The 16,400-nt window shown below is 46.3% G+C and overlaps 6 protein-coding genes across 6 annotated transcripts; 2 read left to right on the top strand and 4 right to left on the bottom strand.

Annotated features, from left to right (window-relative positions):
• Window positions 1-178: 178 nt before the first annotated feature.
• AGABI2DRAFT_212113 (hypothetical protein) lies at window positions 179-2,349 on the bottom strand. Its single transcript, XM_006456843.1, has 12 exons — window positions 2,205-2,349; window positions 2,044-2,151; window positions 1,859-1,981; window positions 1,641-1,803; window positions 1,510-1,593; window positions 1,363-1,459; window positions 1,189-1,309; window positions 1,014-1,127; window positions 772-946; window positions 609-715; window positions 419-540; window positions 179-360 (listed from the first exon to the last, which is right to left on the bottom strand). Exons 1-12 carry the CDS (start codon window positions 2,304-2,306, stop codon window positions 186-188), a joined length of 1,491 nt encoding a protein of 496 aa, XP_006456906.1. The 5' UTR covers window positions 2,307-2,349; the 3' UTR covers window positions 179-185.
• Window positions 2,350-3,540: 1,191 nt separating this feature from the next.
• On the top strand, window positions 3,541-4,533 carry AGABI2DRAFT_78739 (hypothetical protein; the record flags this gene model as incomplete). Its single annotated transcript, XM_006456842.1, has 2 exons — window positions 3,541-4,248; window positions 4,297-4,533. The coding sequence occupies 2 exons, from the start codon at window positions 3,541-3,543 to the stop codon at window positions 4,531-4,533; spliced, it is 945 nt and encodes a 314-aa protein (XP_006456905.1).
• Window positions 4,534-4,961: 428 nt separating this feature from the next.
• AGABI2DRAFT_122788 (hypothetical protein) lies at window positions 4,962-7,016 on the bottom strand (the record flags this gene model as incomplete). The annotated part of the gene is made up of 1 exon (XM_006456841.1): window positions 4,962-7,016. The coding sequence occupies one exon, from the start codon at window positions 7,014-7,016 to the stop codon at window positions 4,962-4,964; it is 2,055 nt and encodes a 684-aa protein (XP_006456904.1).
• A 5-nt stretch (window positions 7,017-7,021) lies between these two features.
• Window positions 7,022-8,586, bottom strand: AGABI2DRAFT_229119 (hypothetical protein). Its single transcript, XM_006456840.1, has 4 exons — window positions 8,427-8,586; window positions 8,357-8,372; window positions 8,069-8,309; window positions 7,022-8,015 (listed from the first exon to the last, which is right to left on the bottom strand). Exons 1-4 carry the CDS (start codon window positions 8,569-8,571, stop codon window positions 7,089-7,091), a joined length of 1,329 nt encoding a protein of 442 aa, XP_006456903.1. The 5' UTR covers window positions 8,572-8,586; the 3' UTR covers window positions 7,022-7,088.
• A 703-nt stretch (window positions 8,587-9,289) lies between these two features.
• On the bottom strand, window positions 9,290-10,779 carry AGABI2DRAFT_195870 (hypothetical protein). Its single transcript, XM_006456839.1, has one exon. It carries the CDS (start codon window positions 10,179-10,181, stop codon window positions 9,870-9,872), a length of 312 nt encoding a protein of 103 aa, XP_006456902.1. The 5' UTR covers window positions 10,182-10,779; the 3' UTR covers window positions 9,290-9,869.
• A 2,919-nt stretch (window positions 10,780-13,698) lies between these two features.
• On the top strand, window positions 13,699-15,282 carry AGABI2DRAFT_195869 (hypothetical protein). The gene is made up of 6 exons (XM_006456838.1): window positions 13,699-13,745; window positions 13,797-13,920; window positions 13,975-14,129; window positions 14,186-14,726; window positions 14,780-15,059; window positions 15,134-15,282. The coding sequence occupies exons 1-4, from the start codon at window positions 13,725-13,727 to the stop codon at window positions 14,435-14,437; spliced, it is 552 nt and encodes a 183-aa protein (XP_006456901.1). The 5' UTR covers window positions 13,699-13,724; the 3' UTR covers window positions 14,438-14,726; window positions 14,780-15,059; window positions 15,134-15,282.
• The last annotated feature ends 1,118 nt before the right edge of the window (window positions 15,283-16,400 follow it).

Genomic DNA, 16,400 nt, shown 5'->3' with positions numbered 1-16,400 from the left:
AGTACATTCCGCCAAGGGGAAATTCTGCTGTGAACGATACTCTAGTATACTCATATAAAACACGAAAGAAACCCAATGTTCAGATAAAAAAAAACTTTTCGACCCGCCCCAGCAACCATGATGCAACGGTTAAGGTCGGCCGAACTTCGACACGAATGGAAAAGAGTAAGTCCTAAGCATTAGAATCAAACCCTCCTCTTCAGTAATATATGGGCCTTCTTATTCGGTGCCGCGAATATTCCTGCCAACCAAGAATTATCCGGCCTTTGACCCTGCTTATCTGTCAACTTGATTTCATAGTCCAACAGAATACGCGCTGCGATAAGTTTCACTTCTGTGATTGCGAAAAAGCGACCAGGACTATCGCGTTCGGGATCAATATCACGAGAAAAAAGTTCTCATGGGTAGATTAACACACCAGGCATGTCGTCCCACCCCAAACGTCATAAATTCAGAATTGAGAGCCGTCGTCTGCCATTTTAGAGGGTCTTTCCCAACGAAACGGAACCCTTGGAATTCCAGAGGGTCGGTGTGACAACGCTATGATACAATTGAAGATTTCTATCAGTCCTGGCAGAACAATAAGAAAGAAGGGTACGAAAGTTTACCTCGTCCTGATTCATCGCGCGACCAGAAACTGCTAAGCTGCTGCCCTTGGGAATAAAGGTACCATCGGAAAAAGTGAAATCGCTCATAGCTAATCTGATTATCATTGCTGAGGTATATCTCTCTTGTCAGGGGCTGTCAAGGGATGCAAGATTGCCGACATACCCGCGTCACCACCGTGAAGTCTTTGAGTTTCCTTGACAAAACTATCTAGTTTGCGCATCTTGTCAACCGCTTCCTTGGTCCAACCATCTGCCTGTACAATCGTGGATATTTCTTCTCGCAAAGGTTCCACATATGTGTTGTAAGTCGCAAGGTTTAAAAGGACGTGAGTAAGTAGCTAAAATAGAACGGCAGATTAATTTAGAAGGGACACAGTCAGAGGCATCAGTTTGGATGCTCCTCACCGAAGAACTATTATGCGTTGCGGCGACAGCCAGATATATTACACGAATGGCGATGTCGCGAACAGTACGTTGCTCTTGGGGAGATGCATTCCACAACCACGAAATCATATCATTCTGCGCGCCAGGAAAATGAGTGTTGAGAAAAAAATCAGTTTTCATGGTATACGCGACCTACAGCATCACCATCAGTTCTGAGATCCGAATTATCCTCGCAACGTTCGGTAATGATGGGTCGAATAAAATCCTCGACCTCGCGTATTTTGCCTTCCGTATTAAAAATAGCATGAGCGACCAGACTAGATTTCGGATGTTGAGCCACCTTAAGATCTAATGATTTAATGACACCCACGGTTTAAGCCACTCAGGGAAAAGACTGATCACGAAACCTCCCTTGATAATATGAATTCCATAACAAAGCATGATATCCATGAATCTTCGGGTTGCACCTAAATCTACGGTCGGAAGTTTCCTTTGGGTAAAATACGTTGAACCTTACTTAGCTTGGCGCCGACGAAAAAGCGCGCGCCCACTCGAGAGATAATATGAACAGCCGACTTGTAGCAAGGAATACTGACCCAGGCTAATGTAATTCTTAGAAAATGCGAAGTGATGTAGAACAAAGCCTACCTTCAGTTGCCTTGCCTAGGAGATCATCCATCGCTTGATCCATTTCATCAAGTAATTCTGGGAACCGAGTGGCAATGTTTCTGTTCATGACACCACGTACTGCATTGATATGGATGACATCATGTACCAACCCCGGGCTAATCGTGTGGTCAAATTGCCCGGCCTAACGCTTTATTTGTTAGTTTCAATTGAGAACCTCCCGCGCTCGACTATTTCACCTTGTTCAATGCCTCGGGAAAAGATAGCTGTTCAGCACTGGCCTTGCGAAGGTCCTCTAAATACTCCTGGCCGCTGACTACCACTAGCCAAGAGAAACATCTTGTGATTTTGAAAATAGGATACTAAGAGCACCTTTTTGAGTATGGAGTCTTGATCGGCGATCAGGAAGACCAGCTATACCTACCCGATAATAACCCTCTTGGATCATCTGATGGCCATGGAAAAATGTTCCCAAAGACGCTAGCGGGTGAAGCCAGAGCCTGGAAGGGCCCACTGTAGGAATCTTCTCTAGCTAGTTCGCTGTTAACAGCGAAGAAGTAAGATGATTTGAATGAGACTACTTACAGGATCCCGTCTTTTCCTCAGAATACTTTTGACACAGAGAGCAGAGAAAAACAGGAGTGCAACGGAGTAAACAGAGACGAGGGACTTGTCTTGGGACAGCATGGATCGTTGTGATTGAGTTCCTGGAAATGCATTTATATACCGTCCCAGTGATTCAGTGGCTGATATGTAAAGGTATCCTTGATCTCGAACAGGGCATACTTAACAGCTTCTCGGCCCGTATGCGGGCAGTATCGCACACGCTTGAGAGACAATGAGAAGGAGATAAAGTTTGACGAGAAGTTGATAACCCCGCTCCAGGGAGAAGCTCCTTGCGCGATCAATAACAACAATAGTAAGTCCATCTTCTGATAAGTCATTGAGAAATCTATAGAATGATTAGAATAAATTTGGGAGAATGTGATGTGAGATAAGCCAAGATCGCATAATGGCCGTTATCAAACCTGTGGATACTTACATTATCGACTTTAAAATTGGCATAGTGGCGGCAATTAGCCATCGGGCCACACCAGAGTTTTCTTCCTTATTCCTCTTGGTTTACGACTCGAAGTTGCCGTCTAATTGACCAATCATACGAAGCTACAGAGTAGAGGCTTGTGATATCAAGACTTGGAATCTGAGATGCGTACACCGTGAAAAGCAGGATGACGCTGAGTAACATTCCGACTTTGTAGGAAGGAAAAGCGTATAATTACCTTACATGATCAAAAGAGAGCCTCAATACTCGAGGCAACAATCAAGTGGCATTTACGGGTCACGGATTGTGTACTGGCCGGGAGTGGGTAATTCCAACTCGCATAGGAATGAAGCAAATCTTGGGGCCAGTAGCACGAGTAGCATAACTCTCCAATATCACTCGTGCTCGGTGTCATTAGTGACCGAATAGGCCAGGATGTCAATTACGCAGCTCTGAGGACATATCAATTGCACAGAGGGGGTATACCACTGCTTCCACCGCCAGTTTCCACCGCCAGTCAACATTACCCTAAACGCGTATTTGGTGTGTGAGTATAACAAATTACGGCTTGCTAAGTGACAGCACCTGTGATCCCGAGAACCAAGAGCTTCAACCTTCCTCGGTGCCTTGGACTTATGCGATGAAATCTCCCAAGAATCTCCATGATACTATGTTCCCGGTTAAATCCGCAAGAGTTACTCATTTCCATCGAGGCGAAACATGCTCGTAGCGGCTTCAGGGGCAACGGTCGAAGGGAAAAAAGAAGAAACAGATGATCGAAGGATTAAATTCACGGTTTAGATCAAAAGTTTTTCTAAATTTAGCGCTCACGTGGCGATCAAAGTGCTCGCTTAATATCCAATCCACGTAGCACCAGCAATGGATACATCCACAAGCACCGATAATAACAAGAGAAAGTTAACTGAAGACGATCACCAAATATGCCATCCGAGAAAGCACCTTCGCATAGAAATACCATCCACCATATTCCCGTCTACAATATCTGATACTCTGTCTTCTACTACCACTTCTCCTTCATCTCTATTCTCTGCTATATCTCCTCCTCAACAAGATCTGGATCATCCTTCGTCCGCGACTACTTGTACTCTACAAACACCTGCTCTACTTATTGCCCCTCCAATATCGGGTCTGTATTTCAACCCAGGCCTAGAAATCCCGGCAGACCTCGCAGATTCGGTTTTTACTTTCTGTATGTCGACATACTTTTGCAACCCGAAAATCAACCAAATTATGCTTTTTACACGACTCTCTTCTCAGTCAACAACATCACTCCCACCTATCCTAAACCGCCTACTCGACACATTATTCACTCTCCTACGCCCGCATATTCCTGTAGAAACCCATAACCTGCTTTTTCCCGCCGCCTCTACTCAAGCACGACAAGTCATTCTGAATTTATACACTCCCGGAGAGGGTATAGCTTCGCATGTGGATTTATTAAAAAGGTTCGGAGACGGGATTATCGGGGTCAGCCTTGGAAGTGGCTGTGTTATGCGCTTCACCAGGACACTGGCAGACTCTACCCCAGGTGAAGGGCCAGCAAGGCTTTCCATCCACGACGAACCAGTCAACCTCTCAGATCCCTTATCTTGTCCGGAGAGCGACGTAGATGAGGGGGTTGCTTATGATGTTTACCTTCCTGAGCGAAGTGTTCTCGTTCTCTCTTCTGATGCCCGCTACAAGTGGACACATGGAATCGAGAAACGAAAATCAGATTTTATCTCTTGTCCTGACTGCGTTCCCGACATACCTTCCGCTATAAAAGGCCGCTGGGTTGAGCGGGGAACTCGGCTGAGCATCACGTATCGCTGGTTACTTCCTGGGGCCGACGTAGTTGGTTGTGATGAATGAAGCTTGAAGTATCCGAACCTAGTTATGCTGTTAGGTTCTCATGTAAGACGGATTCAGTTTGAAAGCATGTAATTTATATTCTTCACTATGAAAGGTGTTCTTTCGCTCGGATGTGAATTTTACGCTTTTTAACGAGACTCTGATACTGAGGATACAGCCGAGGGAGCAAGTTGTAGGAGCGATATCCAGATAATCCATGCAAAAAAAATTAAAATTGAGTAATCATGCTGACATTGAATCAACATTCCCGTTTCCTTACTATTCCGGGTGCCTCGGTAAAAGAAAAGGGACAGTAGAAAAGTCGTTCCTAATAGGTCAATCCAACAAATTAAGACATAGGGCAGCATACATTTCTACAAACGACTAAAGAATTCCCGAACTCCCAAGTAAAGGCAAATCAAGAACAAAACAATGCAAAATCAAAAAAGTCAAAAAGCCAATACACCTCTCTTCGTCTCAATACTCAAATAAAACCCGTCCCTCAACATCTGCCTAAACGCCAAATTCGTCTCCTCATCAATAGGCTGTCTAAAATCCATCTCCTCAGGGGCTATAACCTCGAACGCCGATAACTCAGCTGTAGGATACCAATCCTCCTCTTCTTCAAATATCCAAACTTCTTCCGCTTCATCCACCCCCTCGTTTGAATTCGTTAATGACACGAGTTGAGGTACAGTCCTTTTTCTCGTCTTCCTCTTCCACCTCGCAAGTAAAGTGTCTTTGAGAACTTGGGGTGTGAATGATAAAGTTCCTTTATATGACATCACCAATAGATTGGGTAATAAGATCTCGTGAGGTTCGACCCATTCTCCTTCAGGTACTTCGACTTCTTGTTCGGCAGGTTCTCTGATTTCGTCTCTCGGACCTTCCACCCATCCAGGAGATATAATCACAGGACCTCCACTCCCACCGCTAGCAGCACTTCCGCCGCCACTGCCACCAATAGAATCATTGGCAACACCGGAAGAGGACGATTCAAGTGGATAAGAATACGTTCTAACCGATCTCACCCTCCTCTCCGGATTCATCTTTCTCAAAAACGAATCCGACAACCCCTCAACATCCGCTTGCCAACTCTCCAACCCTAATTCCTCAACCCAACGAAACTCATCTCCCATCAAACAACGAACGATCTGTTCTTCCGATTTCCCAATACTTGGTATACAAATCTTCAATTGCTTCATTCGACAACCACTTCTTTGAACCAATTGCGTCAATTGCGAAGTTACGATTGATAACGACCCAGTTGTAGATTTGAAATTTAGAGAAGATAGATTTGGTGCGGTCAAAGCGCCTAAAAATCGAGATAAATTGGTTGGATCCGAAAAGATACTGAATTTTCGTAGATGATTGAGGTGCAGATGAGGTGTCGGGAAAATGATCAATGGACCGGAAAATATCCCATGGAAATCGAATGAAATAATTCGTGGTGTGAGTTGTAAAACCCTCAAACAATCGTCGATAGGTATAGTTCGCACTTCGAGATGGGTGAGTTTAGACCATGGAAGTGATATGTCACATGGATGGAGTGCGTCTGGTAAAACGACGTTTCGGAGAGAAGGTGCGTCGGAGAGCATGTACCAAGGATTTATCTGATGACTGAAATCATCATCCAAGTTGATACCACCTAATGGACCTGGAGGCTGCATGATATTTTGAATTGGTACTTGTAGCGGTTGTTGAGGTTGTGCCGCACCACCAGGCGCAACAACGCCGGCACCATTATTGACATTTACAATGGCACCAGGAATGACCGGTGGTCCAATCGCAAATTGCGCCGGATGTCCAAGGTTTTGCAATCCTCCATGAATTTCATAGGGAAATCTACCGGATCGATGCAAAATCAGCGTATGCAAGCGATTCAATTTCTTATGCACACTCGCAAGGAGATCAAAGCACAGATTCGGAACTGTGGAGTAAAACGTGTGCCACTGATTCGAACATCTGTACAATCTTGAAAGAATCTCTTTGGGGGGATAATCCCTCCAGTATTGGAGTTCCGACTCGTCTTTGCAAAGAGTGATAATAATATATAGCTCTTGACGATCTCCGGCTCTGGTGAGCCATTCGTCGAGAAGCGCGGCTTGTTTGCTGTAGCGCGACTTATCGATGGCGAGAGGGATTGTAGCCCATAATTCTGGCAACTTCCAGGCCAATTCGCGCCACGCAGTGCAGACCTGGCCTAGAACAAGAGGCACAGGAAGTGTGGTGGGATAGACTTCCGCTTCATTGCTTTCTTTGATAGATATGTTGGTGGCAGCAAACATGATGTCGCTGAGGACTTCCACAGGCAAGCGCCATGCACGCGAGAGAGAGTTGCGATGGTTCTTGAGTGCTGCGATACGTTCGGTAAGGCTGTGCAGCAAAACTTCATGAGCACTGATTTCGGCGTCGATGAGGTCTTCATCTGTGGTGTTCAGGTAAAAGTCGTCTTCGACAGCGAGTACGTCTGTGATGTTCTGCTTGAGGACCTGATGGGCCATGGAAGGAAGAGGCAAGAGTCATTATTCGATTGTTGAAAGCTAATTATCAGAACTGAGGTCACATGACACACCCTAAGTATAACCACGGGCAGCACCTCGACCGCCGCCATGGCCGCGCTCCTTCTCGACGACGAACAGCGCATCCCGCATCGTCACCATCGTCCGTGTATCCTCTTCGCCACCCCCAGCAGAAACCAGCTTTTTCGTCGGCACATATGGCCTTGCCCATGAACTCGCAGCGGCATTACTCGGGGCGCTCGTAATTGCTGTTGAGACAGCCGTATTGGTAGTCGTGACAGCTGGCGCGGGCGCTGGCTTGGGCTTGGGTGCTGGAGAATTGGCATTGGCTGCATTCATCCAAGCATATTTCCCACCCAACCCGGCTGCCTGAGTTGCAACAGCATTCGACATTTTCTTCCTGACATCTTCTGACATGTTTCTCGCGGTGACACCTGGTCCATCTTTCTTTCGCTTCTTCTTCGCACCACCTTCTTCTTCTGCACTTGCCCCACCATCACCACCCACGCCACCAGCCGCAGCAGCTCCACCGGCCTGTGCAGCCAAAGCGGCAGCATGAGCCATTGTCATATCGGCTCTCTCTTTTCGTTCCCTCCTGATCTTCATTTCTTCTTCTCTTTCGACTCTCTCCAGCACCGACAGTTGTTTCGCAACGTCTGATCGTACAACAATTCTCCACATAGGTGTATCATCACTGTAGAGGGATGCTGGACGGTCAAATTGGGTGTCGTTACGGTGATGTGAAGCAGCGATCATGTTGGTAAGCAAATCCTGGAGTCTTGCACGGAGAGCAAGGGCGAGGTAATTGACAGCATCTTCCGGGACACGCGTTACTTTATGAGAGGTACCAAGAGATCGCATTTTTGTTCCTAAATGAATAGTGTCAAAGGCGGGTTTAAATGGTTGTTTGCGAGTACGGTCTTCAAATGGCCTGTAAGCCTGATGTTGGTCATGCGAACGCTGTAGCGATTCTTCCTCCGCCTGCGCAAGGAATACTATCAGTACGAGTGTTAGTACATTCTAGTGAGCCATACCCTGAGATCGACACCGGCGCTTCCAAGCGCATCGTTCAGCGTAGCAATGTCCGCAGCGTCCACATTGGCCGTCGTCGAACTTGTCGTGGTCGCGGTATTGGCCACCGGAGTTGACGCCGCCGGACGCGACACCTGGGATTGTATACTCTGCGCAGTCAAAGGAGCGGCATACTGATAGTGGCCATAGGCTGCCTGAGGATAATGAGAAGAATATGCCTGATAATGTTGGTATGGAAGTGTTCTGCGACGAAAATGAGCACCGCGTCGCTACAAAGATGAGCTACTGACGTGGCATGAGTTCCCGCTGAGGACAATAGTGCATGAGTTTCGACCCGAAATGCTGAGGTGAGACACTAACAAGTCGCTGGCCAGGGCGTGCTCGCATATGTAGGTGCCGGGTTCGCTGTTGTTGGCGCTGGCGTTGTTGGAGCTGGCGTTGAGCTCGCCGGTGTACTCGACGACGGCGGAGGAATTGGCGTTGCCGGCTTTGTATCCTCGGGCATTTTGGAGGAAGAAAGTCAAGCAGCAGTCACACACGTGACCCGTTTCTTCCTGTTGTTCCGCCATGGTCAGTTCGTTTTCACTCATGTCTTTTGATGTATCTAATTATTGGCTATTAGGCTGTATGTCAGTACTTTCTACGCGGGACTTGTCGATTCGGAAACACTTGCAGAAACGAACATCCTGCAAATCAAAAGAGCGGCTTTGGCAGTTGAGTTCACTTTCAATTCAAATCATATTTTCCCTAACATTCTTATCCCAGATCAGAGCTGGTCGAACAATAACAATACAACAAATGCTCAATCTCCGACAAAGCAAACCATCGCTCTCTTCACGTGCGTATAGAATCTCTTGTCTCATTCAAACTTTCTCTAACTCACTTATGATGATGCTCATCGACAGTCAGGATTCTTTAAAATCAGACCTTACGTCGGATAAACCTCTATGGCCACTCTCGACTTTTGGACCTGCAAAATATGAACCCAATTTGGTTTCGAATTTTGATGAATCTATGGAGGAACTTCGTTTGAGAGCGGTTATCGCACTCAAAGCGGGGAATGTTAATGAATACGTTGAGTTACTGTCCAGTGACCTTCAATAGTTTTCTCTGACATGGTTTCTAGACCACATATGAAGCAAAAAAGATTGAAGCTGCGAATGAAGCTTACAATGTAGGTTAAAATCATCCCCGACTACAACGTTCGTCTCACAATTCCTTAGAATGCACGAAACAACCTCGCACAAGTATATCAAACAGCCTTAACCCAAAGTAATAAACCCACAAACACCACGACCTCCGCCCCCTCCCCATTCGCATCAACCACCAACGTCACAGGATACACTTCCCCCTCCCTCAAATCAAACCCTTTCACTCAACCTACTTTCGGTCAAAGTAGTTTCGGAGTAAAATCCCCTACACCATCCTCATCATCGCCATCCGTTTTTGGTCAACCTTCGACTTTGGGAGGTAATAAAGCTGGTGGTGGTACTACGACTGGAGGAGGTTTCGGGGCTTTTGCGGGTGGTGGAACGAGTTCGCTTGCCGCCGCCGCTGCTGCTATCAAACCATCTGATCAAGGTGGTACAGGGGGAGGGGGAGCGTTTTCAGCATTCGCCGGACAACAACCTAGTGCTTTCGGTGGCGGGGCTGCGAGTAATACCAGTGGTGGTGGGTCAGTATTCGGTACTGGTGGTCCATTAGGTGGTGGCGCACCTTCAACCGTGTTTGGCCAACCTCAAAATCCACAGCAGCAGCAACCTCAACAAACTACCTCGGCGTTTGGGACTATTCAAAATCAACCTACTTCCGTCTTTGATCAACCTCAATCTCAACAAACACAATCACAACCGCAATCACAACAACCACCTCAACAAGGAGGGGCATTTGGTGCATTCGCAAACCAGCAACAACAGCCGCAATCTGCATTCGGGGGCGGTAGCAGCGGTGGTGGCGGCGCTGCCCCGCAGCAACAGCCACAAGCTCAGTCTTCATTCGGTAATCCATCGCAACAACGACAGTCCGCATTTGGCGCACCATCACAACAAACCCAGTCTGCATTTGGCGCACCACCACAACAAACTCAGTCTGCATTCGGTGCCTCGCAATCTGCATTCGGTTCTACATCGAGTCAACCTCAATCCGTTTTTGGTGGTGGTAGCAGTGGAGGCGGCGCCGTCGGCGGAAATCCTCTCAATCCTTCTTCTTCCGTTTTCTCAAATACTTCTAATCCTCTCAATGCGCCTTCATCGTCACAACCTCAACAGCAGCAACAATCCGCCTTCGGTCAAAATGCGAATCCCACCAATCCATTCACCAACACCACAAACACTCGAACCAATCCCTTCACCCAAACCACCAACGCCCCAACCACAAAACCAACCCAAAGCCCACTGACGAACTCAACATCCAAACCCGACTTCCTCTCCGCCCTAACTCGAGCAAGACCAACACCAGGAAAATCACCTTACGATAAAACATTACCGCCTAACTATGCGGAAATCTTACCTCAACATGCTATTGAAGCTTTTAAGAGTCAGAAATTTGAGTTTGGGATGGTTCCTGATTGGGTTCCGCCGGTTGAATTACGATAGTGGTTTGTATGATAATCATGACGCAAAATTTGTAACATAGGAGGTGTACTTTGAGTATAATAGCAGATAAGTTATATCTTCATTACCTAGTGACACGAAAAACGATTGAAATTCAACTGATTGAACACCAGAAAGAAGTTAATGAAAAAAAAAATACGAAACCGAGAAGGGACTCTGTAACGACCTAGGCTTAGAAAGGGCATGTCACTTTGAGCGTTCCGAATACGGAGGACGAATTAAAGACTTAGATGAAACAAATTAAAGACTATTATTCCCAGTTGTGTGGCGAGCGCACACACACACAATGAGGCACTGCATACCACACAATTAATATTATCGAAACCGACTGACTCGACCCGTAGTGTATATTTGTAGGTTGAGTCCTAGTACTATATGAAAACAGATAAACGAACCCACGATGTATGTGGCGCGCTTTCTCAGCCGGGTGCTGGGGGGCCTTCTAAGAGTGGAGTACGGGTAAGATGGAAGTGAGGTAAGAAGAAACTTGAACACGCTGAGCTCATGACTCAGAAGGAAAACAGAATGGGAAACAGAAAAGAATGTATGTGGTTCAGCATTACCTCCCATGCCATAAGGAGAAGAGCATTCAAGCGTACTAAAAATATATCATGATCATGTTAATCGAATGGAGGCATAATCATTCGGATACAAGCTTTTCCCATTTGTGTTCGCGGGTGAGACCATCATGATCATCATGAATGGCAAATCGACTCAGAGTGATGTTTTCGGTAATCCCGTCATGGACGCACGTGGCAAGACGGCATTCGAATCTCATGAGATGCTGCAACAGGTCAACATCCTAATAACGTGGAACATGAAAGGTAAAATGTACACCAATTGAGTCTTGAATCTAAATTAATCAGCCTTGGCAACCTAAAATCAAAGTTTCATTTCGAGCCTTGTGACTCTTTAAATTTACTTAGGTTATATGGAGATGACGAGTTGAGGACCCACAACATATCGGCATTATATCAATCCAAACCCAAATAAAGTTATGTAGAATGCTTTATTCAAGCAAATTATCGGGGGGTATTTGATTTTTCCTAGGCAAGGTTTCGTTTTGCCGTTGAATGTCAAGCCAGCGACTCTACATCTTGAACGCGGACAGTTCGCACGCAGCCTGACGGATATCAAGGTCAGGCGAATCGACTTGTTCGTATTTTGAAGAGCAAGATCCAAGCTTAATATTATTCAACCGTAGTTTTGATACTCCAGAGATTTTGAAAATTTGGGGTACCGAACCAGTTGTCGGGTCTACAGCAATTCGAAGGAAAGTCAAAATTCTAATATGGAAAGCAACTTAGATCGGGATATCCTTGAAGCGCATATTCTCTCCTACTATATTGTGGCGCTTGCGTGTGTTAAAAGGTTTCGCCGAGAATTTTCTGATCCCGGGAGGACTACGTCGGGCAGAAGGCACTCGCGTGTGATTCACGGGTACATAGAGAGAGTATCATACGTCTTGTCAGTGATAGCCCAGGCGAAGTGTGAAGTATTAGAAAGCTACTCAAGCAGGCTGAAATTCAACGTTTGGGTAGATCTTTGATATGCGGAAGATCTCTTGCCCGAGCATTACCGCCTAGGTTTGAGGAATTGCGGATCTGTATTATCGTTAGTAGTTACGTAGCCGCACTAACCTAAGGACGATTGTTCAGGTCGAATTTCGGATGAGTTTATTGAACCGGCCCACACCATGAATGCGACGAATTCGCGACACTGAACCCTGTCCATTTCAACCTGAGAAACCCTGTGGCAACTTTTAAACTTTGAGTGGATGTCATTCGCCAACCACCTGGGACCGAAACGATGTTTTTGGATACTGCAAGGATTAGATTGAGCCAGTAGACGTTCGAAGATTTTAAAATGTATAGGGTCCCGATTCGGAGCATATTTCACAACCTTGCGGTATAATCAGATGTAATTCACGTACACGTTTCCACCGAAAATTCGCTCGAATGAATCCATCGAGTTTTAACTCCGCTTCGAGCCAAGGATACTGAAAATGAGCATTGTTCCCGCATGTTTCAGCTCAAGTCAGAGATACCACGTTTCGGTTGTGATCTGCTCAATTTATTTTGTTATTCTTGTGTTCTTGATTCCAGCAGGTCAGGACTAGAGAGAGATTGCGATCGAACGGTGTCGCCTGATAGGATGAACGGGTCTCGCCTTGTTGTTTGCACAAACATCTAATTTGATGTAAAAAGCAAACTCCTGGATTCGCGGAAGCTGAAAAAAATGGTGTCAAAGTAGAAAGACAAGGCAGGGAATCATAGCTCACGTCATTTGGGGTAACCCCGACTGCAACGCCTGTTTTTCGGGCTCGGGAGAACAAGCTGTGCTTGGAGTAAACGCCATCCCAATTCCATTTTTTGTGCTGATATCATGTTAGAGAACACACTTGGCTGCGTGCGTAAGGCCATTGACCTCATTCAGTAGGAGCGAAGCATGATAATGGCGTAGCTTCAAGTGAAAAGTTTGCTAACGCCAACGAATTAGGTGATGAAAGCGGTAATGAGTGTGGTGCAGCCTCGTGTGACGTAGTGATGATTTAATGACAAACATTTAAATGAGCAATCGAGGGGACTCAGTAGAAGTGCCTTGAAACGTTGCCGTTTAGTTTCCCTGAGAGTCAAGTTTGCCGGTGAAACAGCTATTATTTATGGATCATTTGGGGCGTAAAGATAAGTGGATACAGAGGTCCAGCGCAGAGGGTGGGCCTTACGTGCTTCTCGCTCACGAACAGGGGCTGTACGAGAAGGCGGATTAATTTTTAACATGGAAGCATGAGAGTATCATATGCCTGCGAGGTCATGTCACTGCAGTGAATAAAATCCCTTTCGGGGCCTAGTGAAGCGTTGTGGGAATGACATAGCTTTGCCCGTCTTTTTTGAATGAGACACGGCGTTGGAGAATTTTACTGGACGGGAGGACTCAGGGGTGGTACTTGGATGGAACTTGTTTTGGGAGATTCGTGGGAAAATGATGGGACTCCGAAAATGGTCATCGCAGTCTGGAAAGTCATCGACGCAAAAACGCTCAACATATGTCCCAAGCTGTTGGAAATGTAAGTCTACTCGTAGCATTGCAAAGTAACTTTACTGATCAGTTCATTTAGACCGCTCTAGCTTATGCCCGGGTCTGGCATCACGTCGATGCCACCGACCGCGTCCTCGGGAAACTCGCAGAGCGCATCGCGCTCGTCCTGATGGGCAAGCACAAGCCAATTCATGACCCTGGCGGTAAGTGGCAAGTTATCTAACATGTAGTATTCTGTCTTCATAGCCATGTCGTAGTGGACTGTGGTGACTACGTCATCGTCACAAACTCTACAAAGGTCAAAGTCAGCGGGAAGAAGGATGAACAGCTACTGTTTCGCAAACATACAATGTATGCTGGCGGCTTGAAGGAGACACCATACAAAGACATGATGGACCGGAACCACGAGCATGTACGTCGTTATGATTTTCTATCTATTTTTGTATACCAACTAGCCTGTCGAAACAGGCCATCCGTCAAGCAGTTTCTGGTATGTTGCCCAAGAATAAACTACGGGACAGGCGTCTGGAAAGGCTCAAGATATTCCGCGGAACACACATGGGCATAGTAGGGGCCAACGTGTTGAGAAGCTGGGACGACGGAACACTTCCCCCGGACTTTGACCCTCACAGAATCACGACGTCAGAAACACTCAAGGAGAATTGGAGAGAGAAGTATCGGGCAGCACAAGCGGCCGCTAATTCGTCATCCAGTGCTTAATTTTCGCTTTATCAGCCTCTAATATTATTTCTATTGCTTTGGAAAGTAATTTACCCTTGACTCTCGCTCTCATCCTCCCATTCAATCTCATCCGTTTCTTCTTCGGTTCCTTCGCTCACAACTTCATCCGCCGATCCTTGATCTTCAAAGCAATCTGATGCTGGCACGGACAACTCGAGTTGTTCTCCCTCCCCGGGATCCACCGGCTCATCCTCATCGGCAATGGGCTGGGGAGGGCCCCGCCTTTTTGAAGATACCAACTTCTTCACCATTTCTTGTGTCAGGATCCCTGTGAAAACGGTCAATCCTTAAAACCATGTATAGTATTCTGACAAGACCGACCAATCGCGAGCAGAGCGCTCCCGTCCAACACTCGGTACATGTCTCTGTTAACCCGACCCCGTTGAGTGCCTTGATCCTCCACTACGACTGGCGCAGTGTCGCTTGGTCCAGGATTGGAAGCACTTTGCGACGCATCCGGCGTTAACTCGGAGTGACTTCTACTAGTCTGTCCACGCTTCTGCTGTCTTCTCATGTCGCGATAGCGCTTCGCAGTGTTCTCCAATAATCCGCGATTATCATAATACTTCGCTGCAAGAAAATGTATATTTTTAAGTAAATCCTAACAAAACGTGCATTAGTTAACGATATACCAATGACTCGATAATTTCATGACAGCGGCGGGAGCATGCGCACCTGAGATGGTATCTCTAGTTCTGCCCTTGAGCTTTCAGGCATGCGCGAATGAGCAGATATGTAACTGTCATCCTGGAAGAATCTTCTCCTTTTAATCGGACCCATGTTATTGTACTTCCTGCTTCTCATTCTTTTTCTCTTTCCAGACGCACTGTCTTCGTCCCCAACCTCAGCTTCCTTGTCCTCATCCATTGCTTCCAACTCATTGAAGGCCGCAGCTTCTCCTATGTCAGAGGACGGTGATCGTAGTTCACTTCTATATTTGGGCATAGAAATAGAACCGCCAGCGTCGTTTGAAATCCAACCCCGAGATGTCTGAATGTTATGTCCATACTTTCCAAGCCTTAGATTTTCCGTCGTTTGGTGAACCCTATACCCGTTAGGGTGGACACGTAGACTTGTAAGGTCATATACTGATATTCTACGATTATCTTTGTCATTCATTGTGATGCAGCAGTAGTATGTTGTTAGGAATGGAAGGTTTAGGTGACATGGGGGAAGGGAGCCTAGAAGGAGGAGACCAAAAAAAGACTAAGTCGAATGGCTGATGTAATGTGATCAATTTCTCATTAAACCTCTAACCGATCAATTCAGTGAAACGTATATAGGGTCAGAAGCTATGAGTGTCGCACCAGTTCACAAAAAAAAAAAAAAGATGAATTCCATGAGATTCACGGCAATTGTTAGGACATAACTAGGCATATACGACCCTGTATAGAATGATTCTGCCATGCAACACATTCGTCTCACTGTCAAAAGACGGCACTTCGCAAACCCGGGTCGAATTGAACAGCTAAAAACTCTGTGAAAATCGTGACACAAGTTCTCCATGAGCTCTGTGTGAGTCTTTTTACCCGATGGTAGCCCGTACATCTTTTAAGACATCAGGCACAGTGGCTAATTCCCCAAAAGGAACAGAGGCACCCATCGTAAGGTCTAACGGCGGTGATCATTATGGACAAAATGCATGACGGCACTTAGGGAAGGACCCTTAACATGAGTGCGAGCGATGGTCGCGCGCAACTTCTTTTGAGAGACCCAGTAACCTTTCCCAGAGAGATTTTACCACCTCTCTCAGGTTGGCGATTTATTGGGAATACTCTTAGTACCACGATTTCATCGGTATCAGTAAAAACCCGGTCTACAGGCATGTCACTACAAGGAAATCCAGTGCAGACTAGGGCGATACCTGATGAATACTAGGCAGATACAATTTCAATGACAGACTCGTTTTATCCATGTATCTCAGTGGTTCGAAAATAAGTCC

The sequence above is a fragment of the Agaricus bisporus genome, assembly GCF_000300575.1.
Source record: "Agaricus bisporus var. bisporus H97 unplaced genomic scaffold AGABI2scaffold_14, whole genome shotgun sequence".
NCBI lineage: Eukaryota > Fungi > Basidiomycota > Agaricomycetes > Agaricales > Agaricaceae > Agaricus > Agaricus bisporus.
The sequence above is the reverse complement of the archived record's forward strand: the minus strand, read 5'-3'. Positions and strand labels throughout refer to the sequence as shown.

Excerpts from the sequence above, each read along its gene's own strand:
- AGABI2DRAFT_212113 (XM_006456843.1), bottom strand. The coding sequence starts at position 2,306 with ATGCTGTCCCAAGACAAGTCCCTCGTCTCTGTTTACTCCGTTGCACTC. Across the intron at positions 1,594-1,640 it reads CCTAGGCAAGGCAACTGAAG|CCTGGGTCAGTATTCCTTGC; the intron begins GTAGGCTTTGTT and ends GAATTACATTAG. Across the intron at positions 361-418 it reads GGGGTGGGACGACATGCCTG|TCCTGGTCGCTTTTTCGCAA; the intron begins GTGTGTTAATCT and ends CGAACGCGATAG.
- AGABI2DRAFT_229119 (XM_006456840.1), bottom strand. The coding sequence starts at position 8,571 with ATGCCCGAGGATACAAAGCCGGCAACGCCAATTCCTCCGCCGTCGTCG. Across the intron at positions 8,016-8,068 it reads GCGCCGGTGTCGATCTCAGG|GCGGAGGAAGAATCGCTACA; the intron begins GTATGGCTCACT and ends TTCCTTGCGCAG.
- AGABI2DRAFT_195870 (XM_006456839.1), bottom strand. The coding sequence starts at position 10,181 with ATGCAGATTGCGAGGCACCGAATGCAGACTGAGTTTGTTGTGGTGGTG.
- AGABI2DRAFT_195869 (XM_006456838.1), top strand. The coding sequence starts at position 13,725 with ATGTCCCAAGCTGTTGGAAAT. Across the intron at positions 13,746-13,796 it reads TGTCCCAAGCTGTTGGAAAT|ACCGCTCTAGCTTATGCCCG; the intron begins GTAAGTCTACTC and ends CAGTTCATTTAG. Across the intron at positions 13,921-13,974 it reads GCCAATTCATGACCCTGGCG|TGGACTGTGGTGACTACGTC; the intron begins GTAAGTGGCAAG and ends GCCATGTCGTAG.